Source organism: Chamaea fasciata, unplaced genomic scaffold (genome assembly GCF_029207755.1).
Source record: "Chamaea fasciata isolate MVZ Bird 193981 ecotype frontalis unplaced genomic scaffold, bChaFas1.0.hap1 SCAF_3, whole genome shotgun sequence".
NCBI lineage: Eukaryota > Metazoa > Chordata > Aves > Passeriformes > Sylviidae > Chamaea > Chamaea fasciata.
The window spans coordinates 84750372-84777380 of record NW_027094088.1 but is presented as its reverse complement, the minus strand read 5'-3'; the positions used below and the strand labels follow the sequence as shown (position 1 = coordinate 84777380).

The 27009-nt window shown below is 37.3% G+C and overlaps 1 protein-coding gene across 6 annotated transcripts in view; it reads left to right on the top strand.

Annotated features, from left to right (window-relative positions):
* The window catches only part of SMAP1 (small ArfGAP 1), a 93090-nt gene extending 66102 nt beyond the window's left edge, over nucleotides 1–26988 (top strand). For 4 of the 6 annotated variants that reach the window (XM_066179710.1, XM_066179707.1, XM_066179709.1 and 1 more), the window contains 5 exons: nucleotides 4479–4563; nucleotides 13892–14019; nucleotides 22532–22700; nucleotides 23332–23663; nucleotides 26003–26988. In XM_066179710.1, coding sequence (XP_066035807.1) covers nucleotides 4479–4563; nucleotides 13892–14019; nucleotides 22532–22700; nucleotides 23332–23663; nucleotides 26003–26137 — 849 coding nt within the window. In that variant the 3' untranslated portion in view covers nucleotides 26138–26988. The remainder of the gene's footprint in view (nucleotides 1–4478; nucleotides 4564–13891; nucleotides 14020–22531; nucleotides 22701–23331; nucleotides 23664–26002) is intronic. The other 2 variants (XM_066179711.1, XM_066179708.1) reach the window with 1 other exon arrangement.
* Nucleotides 26989–27009: the final 21 nt, after the last annotated feature.

Sequence of the window (27009 nt, the reverse complement as noted above, 5' to 3'; positions counted from 1 at the left end):
TGCCCCTGAAGAAAGGACTGACAGAAGAGCATAAGAAGAGTGGAAGGTTAAAAGGACAGCATTGGAAAATAAAACAATGAAAGATTATTGTATCCCAGTTACATGTCATCTACAGAACTGCAGAAATTTATAGTGCCCATACTGGACCGGAGTAAATGAGTGTGTTGATCCTGTACTGAAAAGATGTGCTTTATAAATGAATATATTTATGAGGGGTTGCAAGGTTAATTCTTTATTTGCCTCTTTAATATGGCCAAAGTATCTAATACCTACTGAACGAGGGGTAATTTAAATTAGGCTTTGTGGCTCTTTTTATAACAAGGACTCAATTTTTTAGTGTAAAAAAATTCCAAGTCATGCTAGAAAATAAGCTGATCATGTGGAGGATGTAAAAGAATCAACTCCCTGGAAGATTGTTCTGGCTTCAGTTTCTTTCAGTGATATTTGCAAACAAACTGTTTGCAATAATCTCCGAATAATTGAAGGCAGCGGACACTGCTTGCTTTCAGTAGGTCTCCAACATGAGAAGAACTCTGAAGGGTAATGTAGTGGCCATTAGTGACAACTGTGAAAAATGGCCATGTAAGGCCTGCATATCAAAGATGTCTTGATGTTCTGCTGTTTGCAAGGACAGTATTTCAGAAGAATGTACTAGCAGCATAAAAATGATTTTGAATGAGAACCTGTTAATACATGACCTGAAGTAAATATATCTAGAAATTGCTATAACCATGTACTTCATTCACTAAACCCACATATATTACTAAGACAGTCTTGAATGTAATAAAAAAATTGTAGCCCCAGTAACCTTGAAGGCTCCACTTGAAAATAAATGCACAAAATTGTATACCTGTTCCTTCTACTTGCCTTTTCATATCAGATTCTTAATGCTATTTTTAGTTTACCTAATGCTGCTGAGTCTCCTATTTTAATGCGGTCTTATTCCAAAGGGCATAACAAAGAGTAAGTTATCTAGTACTGGTGTCAATACTTAAAAATAATTGCTGTGGGAGTCAAGGAGACTAGTAATAGAAACTGAGATGAATCTTAGTGCAGCAAGACTCCCAAGCATTCGTCATGCTACCTTGCATCTCTACAAAATGTGGTATTTTTTAGATGAAACACAACACTAAATTAAACAGCAACTTTAGGAAATGTCAGTGCCTTGTTATGCAGGTTTTTTTCCTGTTGCACACTTCTGTGCTCGCAGAGTACAGTACTTAACATCTTGAAAGGCCACTCTCTACATAAAGTTTAGTCATAAATGAGTCCTACTGGGGCAAAACTGCTAAAAAGAAATTAAACATCACATTTCTCTTTATGATTTGAAATAAAATTTTCTAGTGACTCCAGTGTGGCTTCCTTTTTGTTCTTGTCCAAAAGTTTCAATACCTTGTTTATGCCAGAATTATGTAGGCTGGAAGAAACCTCTTAAGGTTCTCTCCTTGACCCAGAAATATGGCATGATCTCTGCTACAGAACACTGAAGCCATTGCTTTTCGTTGTACCTACTTCAGGTGGACCACAGTGCAGAATCCATGGGACTGGACCGAGAACAACACTCTCTCAAGAAGCAGCATGGTAGTGAGGGTCATTCAGGTGTTCTTAAGAGTAATTGTGTGTGTCAAGTTTCTTGTTCTTGTTATCCTACTGGTGCCAGCCTTACCTAGTTTATGCCTAAGTGCAGGTGACTTCAGAGAAGTCCCTGTCTGTCTGTGAATCATGGCAGACCTTAAGCACCAAACAAATGTCTTCTGAATTTGCACAAAAGCCGTCCTATGTGCCATGAAGCATCTTAAACAGAAATGAAGGTGTACCAAATTACAGAATTGGTTGAAATCTCAGACAGGAGAATAGGAAATTCCAGGAAATGGTGCTTGTTATGGTGAGAGATTGGGGGCAACAAAATAATTTTGCAGATAAACATGAAGAGGAAGATCAAAAATGTTCAATAATGCTTTAAGGAGAAAATCTTCAACAAGGAAACGAATGCAGTATTAATGGCTAGGAATATTTGATGTACTAATGAGCTTGAAAATAATTTTGCAGCTTTTCTTAAAGTAATTAACTATGAAGTAACCCTAAAATCTAGTAGTTTACATACTGGCAAGGGGAACAAAATGAGACAGAAAGTTGATCAAGAAATAATAGTTACAATATTGGAAAAGGGCATCTTAAGGGATAATATTTTAATAGAAATTCTTATTTTTATACCTTGTGTCTTCATTGCTTTTCTTATTTAGAGAGTGATGAAACAGAAGTATGCATTTAATATTTATTGAAAATGTTTATTTGACAAAGCAGAGGACCTAAGTAGATTATTCCTCCCATATTTTTAAATTTTTAGTTTAGATAATGAGATTAATTTGCCACAGTAATAAGTACCAAATAATAGAAAGTGCTATTTGAATTCTTCCTCTGTAGTTCTTATTAATGTATGCAGAAGTGTTTGGCTTCTATGAAAAGTGTGCATTCAAGACTAACCTGTCAAGCTTCAAATTGTTTCAAACTTGTGGTTGTAGGTAGTTATCAGAAATCTAATACAGTGTAATGAAAACTTGCACATTTAATATAATTCTAACAGTTTTTCTTTTCAGTTGAAAGAAATCGTTCTATATTCAGAATTTTTAAGCTGTTTAAGCAAAAGGGAAAAAAGCCAGTTTCATGAAGTAAAGGAGCATGTCAGAAATGCTTCATTTTACGGCTTCTGTGACCCATAGTGTTTCTTACAGAGATGGAGAAAACTCAAATGTTCAAGGTTTTATGGCCCATTCTGTTCTGCAGTACTCACTGTTAATTCTGATTCATGTTTACAATAATAATTTTTTTGGTTTATGGCTGTTGGTTTCTGGCATTTTTACTGAGATATGGTCAGTTGTAGAAAACTTAATTTTGAATTGTCATTTCTAAAAAATTCTTGATATGCTGTCATGGTTTACTTTCAAAAATGATACTTTTTTTTGAGCATTTGGAATCAGTGTGCTATGCTCAAGATTGTAAAGACAATGTTAAAAGTTATAATACGGTGTAGAACCAGGGAATTTGTGGACTGTTTTTTCATCAGGCTATTTCCCAAACAACTGGATCTTGAGCAAGATATGGAAATTCAACCTAAAGATTTTTGACAAGAGGGAGCAAGTATTTCTCTGAGAGATTAGCAAGGGTCAGATTATTTGTCATGATACCTGATCGCAGTAGCTGCAGGAATGGAGTGTGGTTAATTGGAGCTCTTTCTTGAAGGTTTTCAGTGGGGATTTGCTCATGCAAGAGGAGCGTCTGTAGTGTAACTGGCTTCTGATCACTTGGGCTGCCTTTGAATACTCTTGAGTTTTCCTCACTGCTCTTTACAAGCACCCAACTCCTTTACTCTTTATCCCCCTTTTGCAAGAGAGGAAGAAAGTGAAGGATTACCTAAAACAGATCTTTATACAATTCTGTTGAATTTAAAGCTTTCCTAATACTAAATACTAAGATTCAATGACTTCAACAACCTCAGGAGCCTCAGTGACCCTGTGAAAGCCACGTTATGTATGTGATAAAGGTGTGAGTGAAGCAGATTCTGTTGGTGTCAGTCCAGTGCCCAGCCTGACAGTGTCCTGCCACTGTTATTGGGTAATCTCTTCTAGTTAAAGGCTGTACTCATTGATCAGCCAGTCCACTGCGGGGTTTTGTGATAAGTATGGAGCAAAGGCACATTAAATGCACATGAAGAAGTGCATATGTCACTACTATTAACCAGTTGATACTCATTTTAGAAACTAATGTTTTGATGGATTCAGGGGATCAGCCTGATACTGGTGTGAGAAGAACTATAAACAGATTTATGAAGTAATTTTCATAATCAAATTTCACATCAATACCATCATATATTTTGAAGTCTCTAGGCAAGAAAAGACTAGGAGTTCCCTTTTCAGAAGGAGAAGAATGTTGTTATTAGTGTTCAGGTTTATAAAGGGAAAGGTCATGAACTCAGGTTGTGTGCATTGGTGCTCAGTATCTGTAAATTCTGCGTGTTCTGTAGATGTTCTTTGCAGAAAGGCAAATTGATGTCATTAGTATGCTTCTAATTTTTACATTTAAGCTTTTAAAACTTTATTTTTTTCTCTTTATTGCTGCAGAACTGTGTAGTTTGGTTGCCAAAATGAGTTGATAAATTATAGACAGCTTTTTGCCTACTGCAGGATATGCAGTGGTTTGGTTTAAGACTTCAGTTTATTTTAAATTATCCTCAAACTTAATTTATTTTAAAATTTCCTACATATCAGTGGAAGTAAAACAATTATTTTTTTACACTTATGTGCCATGTCCCTTTTGACTAGAACTGCCACATATTTCATTACAAATCAAATTCATTATGATGAACAAATACGGAAAAGGACTTTTACTTCTGATACTGAAGCAGCATCTTTAATGAGAATTTTTTAAGCACTGAATGTTTTCAGACATGTTACTTGTGTTTATTTTTTTTCCTTTACAAGCCACAGAAGAAAGAGGATCAGCAATCAGAAACTAAAGCAAGTCCAAAAAAGTCATCAGAACCCACTATTGACCTTTTAGGACTTGGTAAGCAATACGTAATTGGTTTTAAATCAAACATAGATATGTAATTTTATATTTTAATAGATATACTTTTATTTTTTCTGCAATTACTGAAAGATTAATTTTAAAACCATTGACTGCATGCTTGAATTTAAAACTATAAAGAAAAATGCCAATGGGATGTGGGCTTATCAGTACTTATGTTTTACTAGGGAGAGTAATGAGATCCTGTGGGAAGGGGAAGTTATCAAAGTGATCTTCAAAGGTCTTGTGGATTGTAGTATTTCATTGTTTATGGTACAAGTGTACTTTTTAATGAAAATGCTGAGGTCATCTGAATTATGTATCTGTAAAATGCATATCATACAATTCCTGTATTAGTTAAAAGAACAGTAAACTGTCAGACTGCGGCTGGCTAATACCTTGTAAAACTTAATACAGTGGGCATTTCAGTGTTCTGTACTGACTGCAACCATCATTCATTTTTATCTAATCCACCTTTTTTGTTTTCTGACTGGCAGGTAACTACGGGTTTGTCCTGTAAATACAATAGTTTCTAGTAAGATAATTTAATTGACACTGTCTGTCTATCTGTTGTGTATATGCTATTCTCATAAAATATGTCTTTCATTTATCTAGTGTTTCTCTAAATGTGTTTTTTCTATTTGATGGAATCTTAAAATGGAAATGGAAGAATAAAATATTACAGTGTTTTTATTTCCTTTTGAAATTCAGTGTTAGGAAAATCTTCTACAAGTTGTGAGTGGATATAAAGAGTGTTCACTTTCTATCAGTGTAGTGGTTACTCTTAATTTTCTACATAATTATATTGGAGGAGGCTACTAAGTCTTAAATATAATTCTATAAACTTCGCTTTGCAGAAAAATGTTTTGGTTTTTTAAAAATTTTTTGTTTAAAGGTATGAATGTGACAAAAATGTTTTCTCTGATTTAAAATTCACAGTCTCATCCAAAATGCATGGTTTTTTTCCTCTGATGTAGAGCTAACTGTAAAGTACCATTTTTGCATGGGTTATGTGTATGTTGTCCATATCTCATTCCAAGTAATTGCTACTATAGCCATGCAAATCTTAATTAACTCCATAGAATGAATGTAGAATGAGCCTATTAAAAAAAAAAAGTAATTTAGACTTGATGGAAAGCTGATTCTCCTTTATTTTCCTTTAGCAGAACAACAACCTAATTAAAAACTAAAATTTAATCAATATGTGATTTTGAGGTTGCTAGGCTTCTGTATTCTTTTGGTCACGATTTGAAAAGTATCTTGGTAACACTGTTTTACGATACAATAATGAACTCAGATTACATTGGCTAACTTGAGATGTAATGTGCAATGAAAATAGTATTATAATTGCTGTTCAGCAGCTCTGCTTCTTCAGTGAGATATAAAAAGGGCAAAGTTTATAATATGTATGTTAAAACCCCATAATTTTAGAGGAGGGAATGCTTAAAGATCTTTTAAATAACAAATTGAAAAGCAGTATAATAAGCCAGTAGCACTTAGAATCCACTGAGCTGCAAATGAGATATGTGTTAATGAGAGTAGACTTGCAAATTTCATTTGAAGAGTTGTCTTTTAATTAGCACCTGCAATAGAAGGCTTCAGATAGTATTAAAAGAGAGGTCACATCAACCCAATGCATCATGGAACCATAGAGTAGTCTGAGTTGGAAGGGACCTCAAATGACCTTCTGGTCCAAGGAGTCCGTGGGAAGGGGAGCATAGAGATTATCTAGCATCCTGTCTGGGCCTGCAAACCTGCAGTGATGGGAACTCTGCCATAGCTGTGGAATTGTTCTAGTAATTGATCTCACCGTAAAAAATCTCTTTCTTACATTGACAAACTTGTACCTGTTGCCCTCTGTCTTCCCTGTGTGCTCCATGTGTTGAGAAGAGAGAGGCTGTGTCTTCTTCGCAGCTGCCCTTTAAGTACTGGCATACTGGGATGAGAGTCTTCCTGAACCTTCCTGAGTCTTCCCTTCTCCAGGGAGAAAAGACCAACCTCCTTCACTCTTTCCTCACAGAGCAGCCCTTTGGCCATCTTCATGCCTCTCCTTTGGACCCTCTCCAGTCTGTGTCTGGCTTGAATTGCAGGGGCCAGAACTGGACGCAGGCTCCAGGTGAAGCCTGGGAAGTGCTGAGTCGAGTGGGATGATCACATCTTTGCCTCAGCAAGTAACACCCCTGTGGATACATCCCAGAATTTCACTCACCTTTTTTTGCTGCAGCGATGCACTGCTGATTAAAATGTTTGATATGTCATATCAAATAATATTAAAATGGATATGATTGCTTAGCTCGTTCTTCTTACTGAGCAGATATTTTTCTAATGAGGATTCATTCTCTTAGGACTTCATTTCTGCAGTACTAGCTTTTAGTAGGGCAGCTCAAAATCACTTGTGATAGCAGGTTAAGTAATTTTAATGGATCAGAATTCATGCTAGAATAATTTTGGCTTTCAGAACAGCCCAGCTTCTTTGCAAAGTATTTTCTTGAGTAACCCTCACTGCTAGCTTTGGGAATGGTGTTAGTCTCTGAGTCACTGTTCCTTTTGTCTCAGTTGGTTTTGCAGTAGTGACCTCATCAGAAGGTAAACTTCCTTAGATAGCACTTGTCCTATGAAAATTACTGCTGGGCAATTTTCTAAAAGGAAACTCTCTTTTCACTTTTCTTTACAAATTGTAGAATTTTCAAAAAAAAAAAAAGCCTTGGCAAATTGTATCTTTAGATCTTGTAATAGGAGAAGAGGTATAATATACTCAGTGACCATACTATCACATTTGTGTTTGTTCTGAGCCCTTTTAAATAGCTTTGTGTGGTTCCCTTGATTTCCTGATCAGGGGGGTTGTTACTGAGATGCTGTTTAGGTACTCGCTTTTTGATGATGAAACAACATTCATGGGTTTTGGCTTTTTGATTCAGAATAGATTTTAGTTCAGAACTGCACATACAGAAAGGTGGGGAAATGGACACGTACAAGCTAAATATTATTATGCTCTCTACAAGCAGTACTGTTAGTATTCTTGCAGTGCAACCCCAAATTCTTTCCCTCTTTCCCAAGCAGTGGGAAATAACAGCCTGTTTAGGTAGGCCGAGGATGAAGCTGCTTTTTCAGTCATCTCTACAGTTATTTGGATCTTACCCATGCTGGAAGAATGCCCTGTTGAAAATGTGGAGACCTAAAATTGACACTAAAATCAATAATACAGGATTTCATAAAATGAATTTTTAATAGGATAATTATAGGAAACAGTCTTCAGTTTGAAAGTCAGTGTGTAAACCACAGTTCTTCAGCACTTAAGTGATTGCCGGTGCTGTATTTTCATCTCTGGTGTTAACCTTTTGCTCTGTGATTTTTTTGGTTTTTTTCTTTTTCTTACAAGGTAGATGTCTCCACTTATGCCAGGTTAATGTAAATGATTTCATAATATTTTGTAAAAAAGGGTGTGATAGCTATGTGCAAATGTCCATGGAATATTGGAATGTTACACAGGCAGTTTGTGATCACTGTGTTTGCCAAGGTATGCCGCTTAGAAATTACTTTGACATATAGAGGGGAAAAAAGGGAAAATATTATTTTTAACTTATATTGCCTTACAGAATTACCAGAAAGAAAAGTGTGTTTTACATGTTCTGCATCATTTGCCATGTTTAGATGTGCCCTTCATAAAATAAACAATTGCATATTCTGGATTAACCACTGGAGTTACAATGAATAAGAAGAAGAAAACAGATTTATTATGTTGTTACTTACTGAATTTGATGTGTGAGGCATTCATCTGGCATGGTTGGAGGTAAAATATGATATGCTAAAAACTGATTATCTGCTTCTGCATGGGAAATACTGTCTGAAAGAGCTCTCCGATGTTTTGAGAGGTTAATCACGATATGAAATGTGGCTGAATGTTGCATAACTGAGAAATGTACTTTTGTCAGGACTTTTGGGTAAGTACCAAGGCAGCATGGTTGGTCCTAAGCTGGAAAGCTGCCTTTAAGAAATAGTAAAGATACATTCATAAGTACATAAATATCATATATGCAAATACAGATCATAGACTCCTAGAATCATAGAATAGTTTGAGTTGGAAGGGACCATTAAAGGTCATCTAGTCCAACTCACCTGCCCTAAGCTGGGACATCTTCAACTAGATTAGGTTACTCAGAGCCCCATCCAACCTGGCCTTGAATGTTTGCAGGGAAGGGGCAGCTACCATGTCTCAGGGCAACCTTTCACAACCCTCATTGTGAAAAATTTCTTTCTTGTATGTAGTCTGAATCTATCCTGGTTTAGTTTACAACCATTACCCCTTGTTGTATCACTACAGACCCTGATAAAAAGTCTGTCCTGATCTTTCCTTTAGGAAGGCCTCAATAAGATCTCCCTGGAACCCTCTCTTCTCCAGGCTGAACAGCCCCAACTATCTCAGACTTTTGTTATAGGAGAAATCACTCTGATCACCTTCCTGGCCTTTCTCTGGACCTGCTGCAACAGCTCCATGTCTTTCCTGTGCTGAGGACCCCTTAGCTGGATGCAGCACTCCAGGTGGGGTCTCACCGGAGTGGAGCAGAGAAGTAGAATCCCTTCCCTTGACCTGCTGGCCACGCTGCTTTGGATGCAGCCCAGAATACAGTTGAGTTTCTGGGCTGGAAGAGCACGTTGCCTGCTGATGTCCAGATTTTCATCCTCCAGGATCCATAGGTCCTGCTCTGCAGGGCTGTTCTCAATCCATTGTCCTCCAGCCTGTATTTTTAGCATGGATTGCCCTGACCCGGTGCAGGGCCTTGGTTCAGCTTGGCCTGGTTGAACCTCATGAGGTTTGCATGGCCCCACTTCTTGAGCTTGTAAATATATTAACATTTATAGTATTGCTGCAATGTTCAGGTTATGCTTAGGTAAGCAATATATCTATCCAAAAGGAAAACATTTACAACCACTTGAGGCATTACTAGCTTTCTGGCTTTCCACATTTTATTTTCAGATGTATTATATATATATATACATATATATACGTATATATATGTGTATATATATATGTATATGTATATATATATACACACATATATATACATATATATATGTGTATATATATATATGTATATGTATATATATATATGGGTGAATGCTTTTTCCCTTCTGCAAAGGTTTTAGTAGTAAATAAAATTTTACTAATGCATTAAATAATTCTGTAGTAATTTTGGCCAGACAGACCTTGTTTGAATCTCTGCCCCAGATTTTTGTTGGAACTATTAACATTTTTCTCTCAGTTCTGCCTTTCTAGTGATTCAGTGTAAAAAATAATCATATCCATGTTCTTTGTATTGAAAGGCTTGGTATGGCTGTCATAAATGATTGTACATATAAAAATACATGGCTGCTTAGTAACAAAGTTCTTGTAAACAGTTTGATCCATAAAAAAAGAGTTTCAGAAATGCAGAGTTTAAGACCAGATCTGCTTTTTTGCTGTTTCCTCTCCTGCTGTCCCTTTGAAGGCTTCTGCTGGTCTTTCTGACTATTGGTGCAGATAAATATACCAAGAATTGATGATGTGTATGAAAGCTGTGATGTATATGAATAACAGAAGGCAGCACTGAATTGGAAATTGTCATGTCAGGGATTAATAAAATCTATATAGAAAAAGAACTCTAAAGGTAAACTTCACTGGAACCCTTCACTATATTATTAAATGCATCCTGGTAAATAGTTCTTGCTTCTGCTATCAGACTGAAACAAGACTTCCTAATCTGAAATCAGAAGCATCATCTGCTGTTACAATGTGGCAGACAGCAGTCAGCTATTATGTGTAATATTGTCATAAACTGTAAGAAGAGAAGTTTTGGAACCGCTTTTAGAAGCAAGGGTGAAGAACAGCATCTATTGACTCTTCACATTCTCTTCTCTGTCTGAGCATGGGTGCTCTGCCTTGCCTTTGCACTCATTGCAGTGGGTTTTGCTGCATCTAACATTTCATTCCTAGCTATGAATGTGTTCTCCAGAAAAGTGATGGAAGTACTGTTTCTCAAAAGCTAATTGCTTCAAAGTAATCCTGTGATGGTTGAAGCTATAAATTTCTCAAAATACTCAGACAGGCCTGTGTAACTTAATCTGACATTTAGATGTTCCCTGGAAAGGCCACAGCTGTGTTTCCTTCTGTCATATACACACCACCTCTTCTAATCAGGTTTTAATGGTAGGTGGCACAGGTTGAATGAATAGTGATATACTTAGAAAAAATTAAAACTGAGAACTCTGCTGAAGTATCTTTATTACAGAAATATATTAAAATGGAAAGGGAAAGGAGGAAATACATCATAATCCATGACTTGATGTGTTGAAGTTGAGACTATCCATAATCTCTGTATAAGAACTCTGAATTGTTATGTTGAAAAACAAGACTGTACATGCCTGCATGCAAATATATTTAAATGGAAGCACTAATGTTGCTACAAGTAATAAACTGGAGTGAAAACACTGTTAGGTTTTTTCTATATCCTGAAACTTAATTCTTTCAGTAGGGAAGGGGGAAGGTTTTCGGAGTCTCTTTTTAATAGATATAAGTATTCCAAGTATTACATTTTGAGAAATCAGTAAAACAGGATCATCTGTTAATATTATTCATACAGGCTTAAAACAGTGTTGTAAACAGTAATTCAAAATGTCTGGTTTCTGCACCAGTGGAGACAGGGAGGTATTTATTCAGTAAGACATGAAAGGCATGTGCATTACTAAATAACATTCTTACAGAACAAATCTAAAAAAAATCTGGGTTTTCATAATATTAGTTTATAAGCAGCAGATTAAATACTTGAAAAATACTATATTTTTGTAAAAGAGTTCTATCATGAATGTTCTAAATATGTGAAATGCTTGTTTCAGTAAATTATTGCATTTAAATTTTCAGTCTTCTATGTTAAACGTCTTTACATTCAGGGAACCTAAACTACTTTGGAATATGACAAGAGAGATTTTTTTTTTAATACATGTGCCTGACTGAGAAAATGAGAACATTAAATTATTAATTCCTGACAGTCCTTTTGCTTGAAAATTATGCACAGTTCATTCCTACATTTATCTGAAACAGTGCACCTTTGGGGAGATGTTTTTGGAACTGCCAGTCTGCAGAATGACCTCAAAAGAAGCTTATGCTTAAATGGTCAGTATATATATTTACACACATCTCAAAGCACTAATGTTCATCAAATGGTGCAGCAGATCATACATATGGTCATTTTGCTGTCCACTGGCTTCCATTCATCAGAAGTAAGGGAAGTAGGAGACCTTTGCATTAAGGTATAAGTAGGTCTGTCATAATCATAGCTGAGTTTGTAACTTTACTTTTAAGAATCATTGCAGCTGCAGTCCCCCAGCAAAGTCAAATTACAGAAGAGCAATAAAACTGACTAAGGTGGCTACTTTATATTCCTCAAGCCACCCACTTTTTATTCAGCATAGAACATCTAGTAGTATTCCTGTGGCCACTTTGCCTTTGTGGAAGGCAGACAGAAATGACAAGTCATCTGTCATGGTTGGACCCCATCTGGCAACTAAGCCCCACACAGCCACTTGCTCACTCCCCCCATGGGATGGGGAAGAGAATGAGGAGGGTAAAAGTGAGAAAACTTGTTGGTTGAGACAAAAATAGTTTAACAGGTAAAGCAAAAGCTGTGCATGTAAGCAAAGGAAAACTAGGAATTCATACCCCGCTTCCCATGGGCAGGCAGGTATTCAGACATCCTCAGGAAATTGAGGCTCTGTCATGTATAAGAGTGACTGAGGAAAACAAATGCCATCATTCCAAAGGTCTTCTTCTTCCTCCTCCTTCTTCCCACTGCTTTATATACTGATCATGACATCATGTGTAGGTATGCCCTTTGGTAGTTGGCATCACCTGTTGTGGCTGTGTCTCCTCACAATTCCTTGTGCACTCCAAGCCTCCTCACTGGTGGGATGGGGTAGGGAGTAGAAAAGGCCTCGACACTGTGCAAGCACTGCCTGGCAATAATGAAAACATCCCTGTCTTATCAACCTGTTTCCAGCACAAATCCAAAACACAGCCCCATACTGGCTACTGAGAGGAATATTAACTCTATCCCAGCCAAAACCAGCACAGCATCTGTGGGTAATGATCTTCTGAGTGGATTGTTTCAGAATGCAGTCTTATGATGTTAGTAGCAGTGTACTTTTTCAGTGTACTGTAATGTAGGGTTTTTGGAATACTGACCCTCCTGTGATGTATAAACAGCTGCGCCAGTCATGGCAGCGTTTCTTTTGCAGAGAAGGTTTTGACTTAATTCAGCTAGTTTGTTCTACTAGAGAGGTCTGACTACTGAGATTGGTTAATTTTAGACTTAACTTCTTCTATTGTCTATAAAACATTTCTTAAACTTGCTGTTAGGACTATTCAGTCATTATAAAGTTCAGCAGAATCTAGAGCCACCTTTGTATTTGTCAAGCTCTATATGATGGCGACCCACTTGAGATATGCTTAGGTATAAACTTACTAGCCAATTCTTACCACTTTTTCTTGAGCAGCTTGAAATCAAAAGAGAAGTGGTTGCTCTGTTCCTTAAAAACACTTCTGTGATATTTTTGTCCCTGTATCTTTCAAAGTACTTTGCAAATTCTCTTTACAGCATAATTCTTCTTTTTTTGTTATGCATGCGTCCACTTCCATCTAGATCAGTAAATGTGTTCATGTGTTAAAGTGGCTTATAAACACCAGGGCTCAGAGTGGGAGCTGTATGTTCTTATGGATAATTACCTCAGTATGCCTGACAGGCATGCTCATATGGAGGCATAGAATAAAGTCTGTGCAAAGTACTTTTGAAAAAGGGAAGAATGGACTTCTTCCCTAACACAAAGTTTATTTATGTACTCTTGAGTAAATTAGTATATCAGGAATAACTTCATGGATTCTAAAATGCAAATTTTAATTCTGGAGCACAGATGAGTGTATTTTGTCTGATAAATGGCAACCAAATTTGGACCTTCTCAGTAAGATGTCTATTTAAAATCGTACTTTAAATGTTTGTGTGCAGAGACTCCTGAAAAATGACTATTATGTTGGTGTCGTTGCCCTTAGGAAAGTTTTAAGTGGGTTTTTTGTAATTGGTTGGTTTTTGTTTGGGTTTTTTTTCTGAAGGGCATTAATGTGCCATCTTCTTCGGGAAAGAAGTCTACAAAATCGAACTATATCACAGTCTGAAAAATAGCTCAGAAATTGAGCACATCTTTGATGAGGGCAGGGTAGGAGGGAATAGACAGCTTTAATTATTCTCATGGTGTTAAGATATTAATAATTTTCACTTTAAAAGTGATTCTGTTGCTTTTTCAGATGGTCCAGCTGAAGCATCTGTTACAAATGGAGGCACTGCTGCTGTCACAGCACTGAATGATGACCTGGATATCTTTGGCCCAATGATCTCTAATCCTTTGCCAGCAGCTGCAGTACCTCCAGCTCAGGTAAAATTTAATGACTGTGTTTAGTTATATCTATGTGTAAGTATGTGCATGCACATGTGTATCTTCTTTCAGGGAATTGTTCATTCACACAGAAGAAATGCACACTTCTCAACATATCTTAAGATGACTGGAGACACTTAAACTGTAACACTGATATTTTTCTCACCTCTTCAAGCTTTGGCACTGCTTGGATATGGAAGTAGATGCTGTGGTCTTTCCTTCTGGCTATCCAGCTAAATTGGATTCTGTTTTACCCTGGTGATGGTAGTAATATTTTCTTTTCATTTTTTTTCTTTTGTCTTGTTCTTTTTTTAATAGGTATTGCTGAATATTACTTTTTGTTCTGAGGTTATTTGGCATCAAGTCATCCTTTTTAAGATCTCTTATTGCTTTGTGATGCTGATATTTAGGAAAGGCTGCAGCAGATGCTTCTCTCCTAGCCCTGCTAAAAATTCGGGGTCTAAGGTTTCATACTCAAAATCAAGAATGGATATCAAGAAAAATTAATACTGCTACCTGGGCTGATCTGTCTTTTGTCTCATCTTGGAACTTGTATGTCTTGTTTTCCTCAAGGCAGGGTAGCATAACTCATACACCCGGCCTGCTCCTTCTTACAGCTGTGATAGTTTGGAAGCAAACCCAACACCCTGCCTGTTCTAGCCTGGAAAGGCAGCTTTGAGACACACAAAGAAACTGCTTGAAGCTGCAGCTCTCCTAAAGTAGCTGTCTGACTCAAAGAGCAAGGTGTTGGTGATGGACATGTGCAGGCTTCCTTAACCCAGACTGGCTTCTGAAAGGGACGTTTTGGAGTAGTGGTGGGCTAACTTCCTCATCTGGGGCATCTTGTTCAGGTCATTTAGAAGCTTACTTTTGTGTAGGGCTTTCTGTCCCACTCTGCTGAACCAGAAAGAATTGTGTGTATTCTTGAATTTATGATTTTGGGACATGTGATCTGTACTTGTTTCTCTTCATCTTTTAGTTTTCATAGGATGTACAATGGAAGGGATAATAATGAAAGGGAGTTCTGAGTGCCTCAAAGCATATATGTGCTATTAAACAGATTTTGTTATTCTTTACTCTCCCTTGCCCTGCTCGCTACTGAGAGCTGACTTTGTGCAACATGCTAGACAGGGTTTCAGAGACTGAAACCACATTTCTTTTTAAACATAATGCTGCAGATAGAGCGAACTTCCCACCATGTGTTAAGCTACCCAAAAAAAGTGAGGGGAATAACATATATATTTGCATTTAGATTTGGATGTGTTAGCTAAAATTGCAAAGGAAATTGTTGGTGTAGATTTTCTTATCTCTTGTAGAAGTCTCTGGTCAAAGTACCGGTATTTGAGTGCTTGTTGTCTGCTATTCTAATGTCTTATGTCAAGATTGATCTCTGTAGAGCTACATGTGAAAAGCAGTAACCCCTTTCTAGCTTCCCTGAGTTTTTAATTTGTTACATTTGGGTGTAGGTAGAGTAAATTCAAATCTAGAATCGTGATATTTTCACTTGGCCTCAAAATAAACGGGCCAGTGGTAGTATTGTACATAGTGGGTAGCACTGAATTCTGGTTTTCCCCCTTTCCAGCCATTCTGAAGCTGTAAATGATACCTTCTGTATGTAGTTACTGCATGCCCAGGAGAAAAGAACAGCCGGAGAAAGAAGAGAAAAGCCTTCTTTTGTTTCTATTCCATGGACATGTGATGTGACTTGCTGGTTAAAGAATTATTTAGCTGTAGAATGCAGGAAATGCAAAAGATAGCTAAATACTTAAGAGTGAAAAAAAGCAAAGTGAAGGGTGATGCTCTAGGTGATGATGACTAGTGATGGGTTTAATAATGGAGTAGATGCTAAAGCATACTGAATTATATGTATATATATAATACTTAAAATGCATTTCTATAGTAAAGATTTAGTCACTGGACCTTTTATGAGAGGAATACTTTGACATGTTGTTCATCTTCGTGCTAGTTCCTAGACTAAGTATTCTACTTACTAAATTGATTGAAAAGTGGTAGAAAGGACAATACTATTCTTAATATTGAGTATCACCTTCTTTATATACTAGAAAGCATGAATGTATTCACTTGCTGTAAACCAACCTGTCCAGATTTGTCGTGACATTTTTCTTTCTTCTGAGTGCTGTAATCAGGAGAAACAAACAGAACTCTCAGCAGGCATTTTTTTATCAAGCACATGATCCTTATGTATTGCAAGATTTAATTCTTGATTATCTTCCATTTTTAAACAGTAATCTCAAAGAAAATGTAATGTAATCAGATAATCTACAGATAAGAGACAGGAACATGGGTAGGTAGCAGAAGACAGTTTTCTGATGGTGGTTACGTGGGTTACTTGCTAAAGTGGGGCAAAGAGAATATTATTCTGTTTTTCTTCAGGATTATCAAGACCTTGCACACATTCTGTTTCAGGATGGTGGTGTCTAGTCTGGGAACTGAGGCTGGGCAGGAGTTTCCTCTCATTTGGCAGTGCTATGAGTATTTTGTAAGATATTTCACCTTGCAACATGGATAAAAGTCGTATGAGATTCAGAGAAGAATTAGGAGAATACAGGGTGCCTTATTATAAGAGGGTGTAAGGACCTTGTCTGTTTAAATTACTTGAAATAAATAAGAGGTGTGATTATAATGTGAAATTATTTTATACAAGGCTGTAAATGGTGAAGTGGGCATGAACTCAGATCAGCAGTTGAGTAACCCTAACATTCAGTTCCAGTGCTTGAAATTGGAAAATTGAAAGTAGAAGTCCATGACCTTCTACTTGTTTTGAATATCTATTATTCAAACATGAACTTGTTTGAATATCTATTAACAGAATGTATTGAAAATTTTAAAAGTTAAATAGAAGAAGGGGATCAAATGTGAAATAGCATGACTTGCTTTCTCACTAAGATATTTACTATTATCTTCTGCATTGTAGGTGTGTCTGAGGTGCCACAGTGGGATTTGAGAACTTTTCTTCTGAAAAAGAAGGGAATTCACTGGTGCTCCTCAAACTGATCTGTATGACCCTTGAGTTTTCACGAGATTGCTTTTCTTTTCCATTTTAACCTGAAAGACAGCATCTAATGCTAAATGCACTCTGTTTTATGGCACTGTAGAGCACAGAAATGTCTGTTTGAATGTTCTATTATGAGACTGAAACATCATGATGTCTGCAAAACTTAGGATTTATGTCCATTGTCATAGCCAAGACATGTTTTTCAAGTGAAGACAAAAGCATTTGTTTCTCCTTTTTCAAATGTGACTTGAGCATTGATGGTCATGAGCACTTAGACTGTTTTCAGATATGTGTCTTTTCAGAGTTTTCAAAAACATTTGAAATGTTTCTTCCCACTATTCTATATAGCTGAATGCTAATGTAAACTGTTGAATTTGTAAAGGACTAGTAAAGAACTATATGTGGCAGAGTAATTTTTTTTAATAGAATTTTGCCTAATAGCAAACTCAGGGGGGTTGAAGAAGAGTTACCTTAAGCAGCTCCTACAGTAGAACTAGATAAAAGGCATGTGCTATAAATTATGCATTATTCATGGGCACAGAAAGGAAAGAAGGACATTTCATATGTTTAATGATGTTTTTTCAGGTGAAGTGGACATAGCTAAATTATAGGTATTAGAATAGAGTTTGTTGCCAAATATTGTATAGAAACTGAGCAAAGGTCTGTCATTTTTACCTATAGGTAAAACAATTTCCTAAATTGTTTTAGCCAGATGTTAATTTCAGACTTTGTATTATATGTCTTCCAGCAAAAGTGTGATCTTCATTCTTCAGTGAAATTTGTAGGGAGGAAAAGAAGGGGAGAACTGTGAGGTGTTGAGTTTGAAAGTATTAATACAGTGTAATATTTAATATAAGTCTTTCTCCAAGGAGAGTACTAAAAACCAGTCAACTTCTTTGGATTTTGTGTGTATGTGTGTGTGTGTGTGGGCCTGATTTGAATTGTACTGTATTGGGGACTAAGAATCAGTTCAGTGGCTACAAAAGTTTATTTTCATAGAAATGGTGTATGTTTTTCAGTGATTCATGTCTGAAAAACTTTGGTGGCATATTTTAGATAAAGAGATGTTCATAAATACTCATTTTTCCCTGAGGTCAGGTTTGTGTACCTAGTATGGTTGTCATAGATGTGCAGACAAGCTTCAACTTATTAATCAGTTTTGATGATGTTAATGTGTCAAAGTCCTCAGATTTTATGTAAAAATGTGTTTCAGAAGTTTATCATGAGTATTATTTAAGCAATGTCTTACTGGAGAGCTATTTAGTCCTATTCCAAACGATCAGTTGAAATGTTTATAGCTTCTGTTCATGTTTACATTACCCTCTCTGTATTTTCAGGTGCAAAAGCAAAACTTTCATTCCTTCAAATGGAGTTAGAACAATCCCATTGCTCCAGTGACTACAGGCTGGGCAATAAGTGGGTTGAGAGCAGCCCTGCACAGAACAGCTTGGGGGTGCTGGTGGATGCCGATCTGCATATGAGCTGGCAATGTGCACTTTCAGCCTGGAAATCCAACAGTATCCTGGGCTGCATCAGGAGAAGTGTGACCCGCAGATCAAGGGAGGTGATTCCCTGACTCTGCTCCACTCTCATGAGACCCCCCCACCTGCAGTGCTACATCCAGCTCTGGGGCTCCCAACATAGGAAGGACATAGACCTGTTGGAGCAGGTCCACAGGGGGCCACAAAGATGCTCTGAGGGGTGGAGCACTGACCCTGTGAAGTGAGGCCAAGACAGGTGGGGTTGTTCAAGCTGGAGAAGAGAGAAGGCTCTGGGGACACCTTGCAGTGACCTTTCAGTATTTGAAGGTGGACTACAGGAAAGATGGAGAAGGACTTCTTTTCAGGTAGTCTAGTGACATGACCAGGGAAAATGGCTTCCAACTGAAGGGTACGCTTAGGTTCCAACAAGGGTAGGTTTAGATTAAATATTAATAATTAGTTCAGTGTTCAAGGCCAGATTGGATAGGACTCTTGAGCAACCTGATCTGGTGAAAGGTGACCTGCCCGTGTCAGGGGGTTGGAACTTGATGATTTTTAAGGTCCCTTTCAACCCAAACCATTTATGAATTATACTCTCTTTATATTTACTATTAAATAGTAATTTTCTACTCTATTAAAGGTACTTTAAATGCCTTAGGTGGAGCACAGTGGAAGAGCTGGCATCATCCTGCTGAATCAGAAGGAGTCAGCTGAGCAGAGTCTAGAGAAACAAATTTTTTTTGAGTTTCAGAGAAGGGAAATCCGAAGAAGGAGTTAGAAATGGGACTGCAGGGAAGATGAATATTTTCAAGCCTAGACAAGGATGATTGCAAAGAAAATGCTGTATTGCTTGTTGTGAGTACTGAACATGCATCAAAAAATATAGTTGAATTTTTAATTTATTGTAAGGTTAATTATGTTCTTGGATATGATCTGAGAAAGTGATAGAAATCTTAATCTGACATTTTTAGATGTTGCTGATAATTCCTAAAAGTAAGAGAACAAATGAGATTTCTTAGTGTTTTTCTTTGTGAACTTAATATAGTTGAGTGCTCATTTCCTCATCACTTATTACCAGGAAATAGCAGTTGATTATTTTTAATGGAATTGGGTAGATGTCTAAAAATGAAATTTGCAAAATCAAAACCAGGAGGAATTGAAATAAACATCAAGTCCATTTACAATGCAAAGATAAAAAGAGTAAGTATTGTATACTGAATTTAAGACCTTAATAAGAATTTAAGACTTTAAAATACTTAGTACCTTGCTTACATAAGAATAATTATGTTCTAGGCTGTAGTTTCTCTATGCAGGTAGCTCTTCCAGTCTGGAGGGAGAAATTGAAAATGTTGTGTTGTGTAATAAATAACCATACAAATGGTAAACAGTAGAAGCCTGGCTTTTCTACAGGCCATCCTTGCTTTCCTAGATACCATCCAGAGCCAGAGACATGCAGATGGCAGGAAAATGCACATGTGCTTTTTTCTCTCCTGCAGTCCTTCTCTCAACTTCATGTATCCCACTGTCCACTTCCCTCTTTCATTTCCTCTGTTGCCACCTCGCTTTCAATTTGTAGGAAAAATTCTGTCGCAGTAATGTCATGAAATTGCTTATCAGTATGATCCTTAAGCACCTGATGAGCATTTAGGTTTAGCATAATGACTGTCTGAGAGTACAATGTGTAGGAAAATGATTATATGAATGCCAGGTGTGTTTTTACAGAGGTGTTGGGTAGCATGACAGTGTTAGAGATACAAAAATCATGTCAGTGTTGGTTGTTTTTTAACTTGGATGCCACCTGCTGTTTTCTTGCCATGTATTTTGCATTACCTTCCATTTATTCAGCTGACGAACACTTCAGGGAGTGCTCGTCTGGCTCCTTTGAGGATCTTCCAAAACCAAACTGAATGAAGAGACATTAAATGAACATTTAATCTTAGGTTGTAAACTTAACATGATCGTCTGATCATGTTCAGGCTTCCAGCTCTGCCTTCTAGAGAAAAGCAAATCCCTTCCTTGCTGCCTGCAGGCAGCAGAGAGGAAGTCCCCTCTGTTCACCCACTTGCACTGCTCCTGTGTCCTCCTCCCTGCAGCCATGCACGGCTGTCGCGCAGAGACTGTCCCAGGCAGGCACCACGGGACATCTGTGTCAGTCATGGGCCTGCCTGGGTGTGTGCACAGGAAAACAAGTACTGCTGCTCAGGATGGGCTTTTACCTGACTGTTATATCTGGTGTTTTTAAAGACTGGTTATGTCACACTGATAAAGAATTGTTTCAAATAGAGAGGTCTTCCTGCTGCCCATTTATATAAAAATTGATTTGCTTTACAATCAGAAATTATTGTGAGAAGGAAGAGGGAGAAACTTTTTTAGTATCTACAGAAAGAAATTGATAATTTAATTGTACACTGACCAGAGAGGTTTCACAGGTCTTTTTCTGTTTGCTTTCCCTCTGTAGTGCTGTCAGCCCACTCTTGGTTGCCCCCTAAGTTCTACTGACTTTGGTCCAAATTGTTTGTAGTATAAATGCAGGTTTTTCACTTTGCATAAAGTTTCCATTTTTTGGTTTTTTTCTCTTCCCTTTCTACAGCAGTTTTGGAAATTTTTCACCATCAACTATGTGAATATGCACTCCTTTCTCTTGCTGGTTTCTGGTACATTTAGCTGGTAACAGAATTGTTCTGTGGTTTGTTGTTTTTTTGTTCCCTAATCTATGGCAGTGCCTTATGCTAGAGGTTTTAGCACTTCAGAAGTCACCCACTTCATGTGTTTTTTGAAGCTGCATATTGAGAATTTGTATTGTGGTGTTCGTAACAAATCCAATGTGACCATAGTGGACTTTCCAGGGCTGAAGTCAGCAGAACACCAGCAAAAGCAGCAGATTGGAGATGGTTGCTTTAAGGAAGATTACAGGAGTGTTCCATATCTGTGTATTTTGTGGTGTCCTCTTGTCTGTCTGATAAACTTGGGTATGGCATCTCAATAAACAGACCTGGTTACATGTTGAGTTCATTGACAGTGGTATTCCAAGGAAGATTTTCCTTTAGTGTGGAAAAGAGCTGAAACTCCTGCAAGCTGTGGGTGCAGTAGGTGTATGCTAAGCAGTTGGGGATCATTTAGCTGGACTAAAATAAGGCCATAGTTTAAGTATGATTTGCAGTCCCGGCTCTTTTTCGCTGTGCATGTAGCTGATTTGCATTTAAAGTTCCCACTGGTAACAGGATGAGTTGTGTATTTTAAGGAATATAACAAGAACGTGTGTGTTGCCTGGTTCCCTGAGAAAGACCCCATATGGAACTGTATGGGTATGAGCAGCAATGTAAGGGCACTGATAGACCTGGATGTATTTTGTTTACAAAACATTCTATTGCAAGAGCAGTACAAACCCTGTCAGCCTGCCTGTATTTTAGTTTTTCAGTTGTAGATTGCAGTAAGTTTTAGATAATTATGCTTCCTCAATAAGTGAAACGCGCTTAAAGAACTCTAAGCCAATTATAAACAGTGTATTTTAGAAATTTTATTACTTGAAGTAGATAACCAAAATTTTGCCATTTCTCCAAAGATACATTTCAAAGCACTTAATCTTTTGTTTTAGTTCTTCTCTAATCTATTCTGCCTATGAGAGGATTAATGAGATGTGAATTTTAATCTCCTTATTGATTTCCTAATTATTTTTCATAATCTAACTCCAGTTCTTGATTTATGCTTCTCACTGATGAAAAATATAGAAGCAACAGGAATGAATAATCTGTATGTGTACGCCCTGAGGCTGGTTGAGGATTTAGTTTTCTTTGTTTTGTAACCTCCGTCTGGTCTGATGATCTTTCCATAATGCCTGTACTGCTTCTTTCTGTGTTTAGTCATACCACATACTTTTAAATTCTCATTCACTTAAACTTAGTTTCTGTAAATTAATGAGGTTTTATTAACTTGAAGGGCAAGGCTGTACAGTAAATATTTAACATCGTCTTTTGCTGGTTTCTTTCAGTAGTCTGTCTTGTCTTTTATTTCCCAGAGCACTTCCACTAAACCAGCAGCTGCCACCTTGTCTGGGGCAGCCGGGGATCTTGATCTATTTACTGAGCAAACAACAAAATCCGAAGAGTCAGCGAAGAAACAACTCTCCAAAGACTCCATTTTATCACTGTATGGCACAGGAACAATGCAGCAGCAAAATGCTCCGGGTAAATAATGTTGTGAAGGTTTCTGTGCAGTCCTATTTTTAATCTTTATCTAGAAAAGTTATCTTCCACAAGTATAAAGCTGAGGTTGGATACCTGCTAACTATACTCAAATGAAGGTTTTTATTCTCAGCTTTTATAAAACTGAGAAGAATTACTGAAATGTAATATGGATGCTGAAGAAAAACGTATATGGGATTTTATTTATAGCTGTTCAAATCATCAAGTGTACAATTTACTGAAAGATTTGTGAAGTCTGCTTCTGCCATGTAATTCATCAGTGAGGTTCTGAGATTCCAGTGTGCAGCCAGCAGGCTGTCAAGGACCCTACAGAACTGTCAGAGCTTTGCTTTAGCTGTGTTTGTGTGAACACAAAGACCTCCAGTACAGCAATTGAAAGATTCTGGTTCACCACAGGAATGCCAAACATTTCTTGGCAGTTAATCTTGTGGTGAGTCCCTTTCCTTTGAGAGTTTTAAAGCAATTTTTGGTTTTACCAGAAGCTAAGTTGGCAGCACTGACATACAGATGGACGAAGTTATCCTTACAATTATTTTGGTGCACTTCTGACTTAGGGGATGGGGGAGGAAAATCACAAGACACCTCTGCTGAAATTTTCCCTTCTCTGGTACAGGTATGTTCATGGGGTCGTCTTCTATGCCATTTACCACACAACCATCAACTCACTTTCAAGGCTTTCCAGCCATGGGAGTTCCTGTGCCAGCAGCAACTGGGATGATGGGAAACATGATGGGACAATCAGTGCCAGTCATGGGACAAAGCACAGGCGTGATGGTAGGAGTGGGAATGCCCAATGGATTTACTGGTACTGCACCAACTGGTGTGATGGGACTTCCTCAAACTGTCGTTGGACCTCAAGGTGGAATGGTGGGACAGATGGTCACACCACCACAAAATAAGTATGGATTGCAACAAAACCAACAAGCTCAATGGAATCTCTCTCAGGTAAAGACTGGCCATTCCCAGACAAGAGTGCTTTAGGGAAGGATGATGCTTTTCAGATACAAGATGTGTGGCTGTAGGAGGAAGGTCAAGTGTAGCCAAGTTAAAGATTTCTGGACTGTGAACTGCTCAGAGGCACATGTTAACAAACCAGTGAATATTTCAATGAAAGACAACTGCTACGAAAGCAGAGAGTAATTTTGCCAAGGTAGACCAAACTCAGTTCTCTGCTTCCATAGCTCTTCTCATCCTGTCATCAGAGCCAGCCAGGTAAAAAACTTAGCTCAGCTAGATTTACAAAGTTCTGAAATGTAAACACAGCCTTATAGTTAAAAGTGGAATTTAACTGCTTGAGGATAGCCATTACCAATGAATACCTTCATTCACAGATTTCAGGATGTTTTGGTGGTGTGTGAGGTGCTTTGTGCTCTTAACGTTTTCCTGTACATAATTTGCTTAGGTGCATCTGTTTTTTATCTGTAGCATTGCCATCCTGTTTTTTAAACATGTTTTAAAAGCTCTCTAGAAGGGTTAATGTACATGTATTGCTGTATATGTATATTTTCCAAGGAAACATCTTGAAATTGGGTATTTGAGTGTTTATTGGGACAGGGTGAGGCAGAGGGATCAGACCAAAATTATTCCCTTGGAGTTCAGCATGGATGATAGCAACTATTTTTTTCATACTATTGTTTGCGTTATGATAACAATACAATAATTCCATGCTGTTTACTTAGTAATGCAGTAGGAGAATCTTAGTGACTGACTTAAATTGGATGATACAAAGTTTTACTGTTGTGCTCCGCATTACGGTGTGAACATTCATGAAGTTAAACAGCATTTCCTACATGGATAAAACAGCCCCTGTTTGAAAATACAGGCTGTCATTCTGCTTGGAAAAGTAATTCTTAAAAATTTCAAAATTTCAAAATGTCAGATCAAAAAAATCTGTGGATATACTGGTGGCAGTCTTTTCCTAGGTATCTAGCTTTAAAAAGACTCATATCAGCTTTGAAATTAAAATCTTGCCTCTTATCAATTACATGTTAAAAGTTTGCTCCTAAAACAAGCTCTTCACATGTTCCTGTACCCCTTGCACATCAGATGTCAGTGTGATGGTATTCCACAGTCTGCAGAACTCTGATCTAAACTCTGACTCTAGCTGAAAGGGGGAGAGCTTGCTTTACCAAACTAATGTATTTTATATAGTCTGCTGCTTAAGAATTCTACTCCAGAAGAGACGAACCACTGGGTAAAGCATGTTTTCATCAGCTTTTTTTCTATTTCCAGATTCAGTGGTGGCTTGTTTTCTGCAGATACACTGTTCTGTGTGAAAGCACACAGAACTTAATTTTACCTTGAAATACTAGTTTGCAGTTTCAAGTAAATTTTTCATTTTAAATAAATTTCAGTTTTTAAGTATATTTTCAGTGTTTCAGTTTCATTTTGCAACCTGATATTGTTCACTCATGTTTAAATGAGCTCTGAGTCTTACCTAGTGCTGCCTTTAGGTTGAATCAAATGTAACTCATCCAACATTTCTATTCATTGGCTCTAATTATTAATTGCTCCAAATACTCTTTTGCTCTCAAACTCATTTTGACACTGAGCACTTAAAATTACAGTGACTAGATATTTGTGAAGACTACAAATAGCTTTGCAACAGCCCTGAAGTGAATGTGCTGAATTTTGAATTCTTTCCCACCTTTATCTAGATGTTAAATTCATGTGAATTTAATTTCATGTGGATTATTTTACTCTTTTTTTAAGGAATTACAGTATCTTGAGTAGATTCTTTAACAGGGATGGTTAGATAATACTCAAGTTTATAAATTCACCTCATTCTTTGTTGATTGTCACCTAAATGGACAATTTCTGTAAAAACTGGTGTAGTCAAGATTGTGAAGTCTTCAAAGAAATGTTGCTGAAAAAAAAATCTGGAGCTGCAAGTGCAGACAAGACTATTAATGGCTTTGGTGTTTCTTTGCTGCAGTTGCTACAATTTTGTTTGTTACTTTTCAAACTATGAAAGCAAACTTTTACCAACTGGCCACACTGTTCACCTCTTTCACATGCTGTCAATTCTCGTGTGACACATACATCAAATGCTGCAGCCCATCAACTGATGTATATTGGTGTTTGAAGGGCTCCAGAAAAGCTGGTAGTGTGAGAAAAAGCTTAGAAACTTAGATGGAGTCAATATTTTTATTTAATGAAAAATATTTTTAGGGAAATGTGCTTGTAACTGGGTGGCTGGTTGGAGTCAGGACTGCTTTTGGCTAGCAGCGTGCTGTGTTTCAGTGCCAGTGCTAACCAGGCTCGTGTGTGTGTGTGCTTTGCAGATGAATCAGCAAATGGCTGGAATGAACCTCAGCAGTTCCAGCAATGTGATGGGCTTTGGCCAGCCCCCCAACACAGCCGCAGGATGGACTGGAAGCTCCTCTGGCCAGACTCTCAGCACACAACTGTGGAAATGAAAGTTGCAATAGAAATCTTTCCCAGAACAGCCACCTAACATTCCTTGTTCAAATACATTTACTTTTGCTGTTCCTTCCATGTACATATATATTCTTTTTCTTTTTCCCCAGCTGTTCAGATTAAGAATATAACTGACTGACCGTGTTGTGGTCTATATTGATTTAAATTTGATGTAGTGAAAAGCAGATCAAGAATATATTTATACATCATTGGAAGCATTTTCATACAATGCATATGATTTCATAGACCATATTAAGAAGCTGCTTAACCATATACTGATTTTTTTCCCTCAAAATTCTAGATCAAATGTTTGCATATAAGGGATGTAGCTATCATGTTAGTAATATCCAAAAATATGAACCCCAACCCCCCCAAAATTACCCAGTAATCCTGTAGAAGGTACTGTATGAACAAATGTTTAATCATATATAAATAGAATGTAAATGTATCACTGAGCAATGTTTTCTAGTGTATCAAACAAATTTTGTTTCATCATACATTTCACTGTGATGTTGTTATGGTGTGCATAACAAGGAATGTGGTTATTGAAAGAAAGATAAACCTGGATGTTACTGTAGTTCTACAAATCAGTAGTTTATTCTTTTAAAGATGAGCATTTGATGCATTTGAGTTTCCTGTGGTAAAGTCTCAGACCTGGCTCAGGAGGCAGGCACACAGTGTTAAAGCTGAGAACTGACAGCACAATATGCATTCAAGGTAACTCAGTGTCAACAGATATATTTTGTCGTGCAGAGAGATCCAGGTTTATGACAGTGATTGTGTTTACATTTTATGGTGCCTCGTAATGATAAAATGTTATTTCCCTATATTAAAAGGATAAATCCGTAAATGATTGTGAGTTTTTTATTTC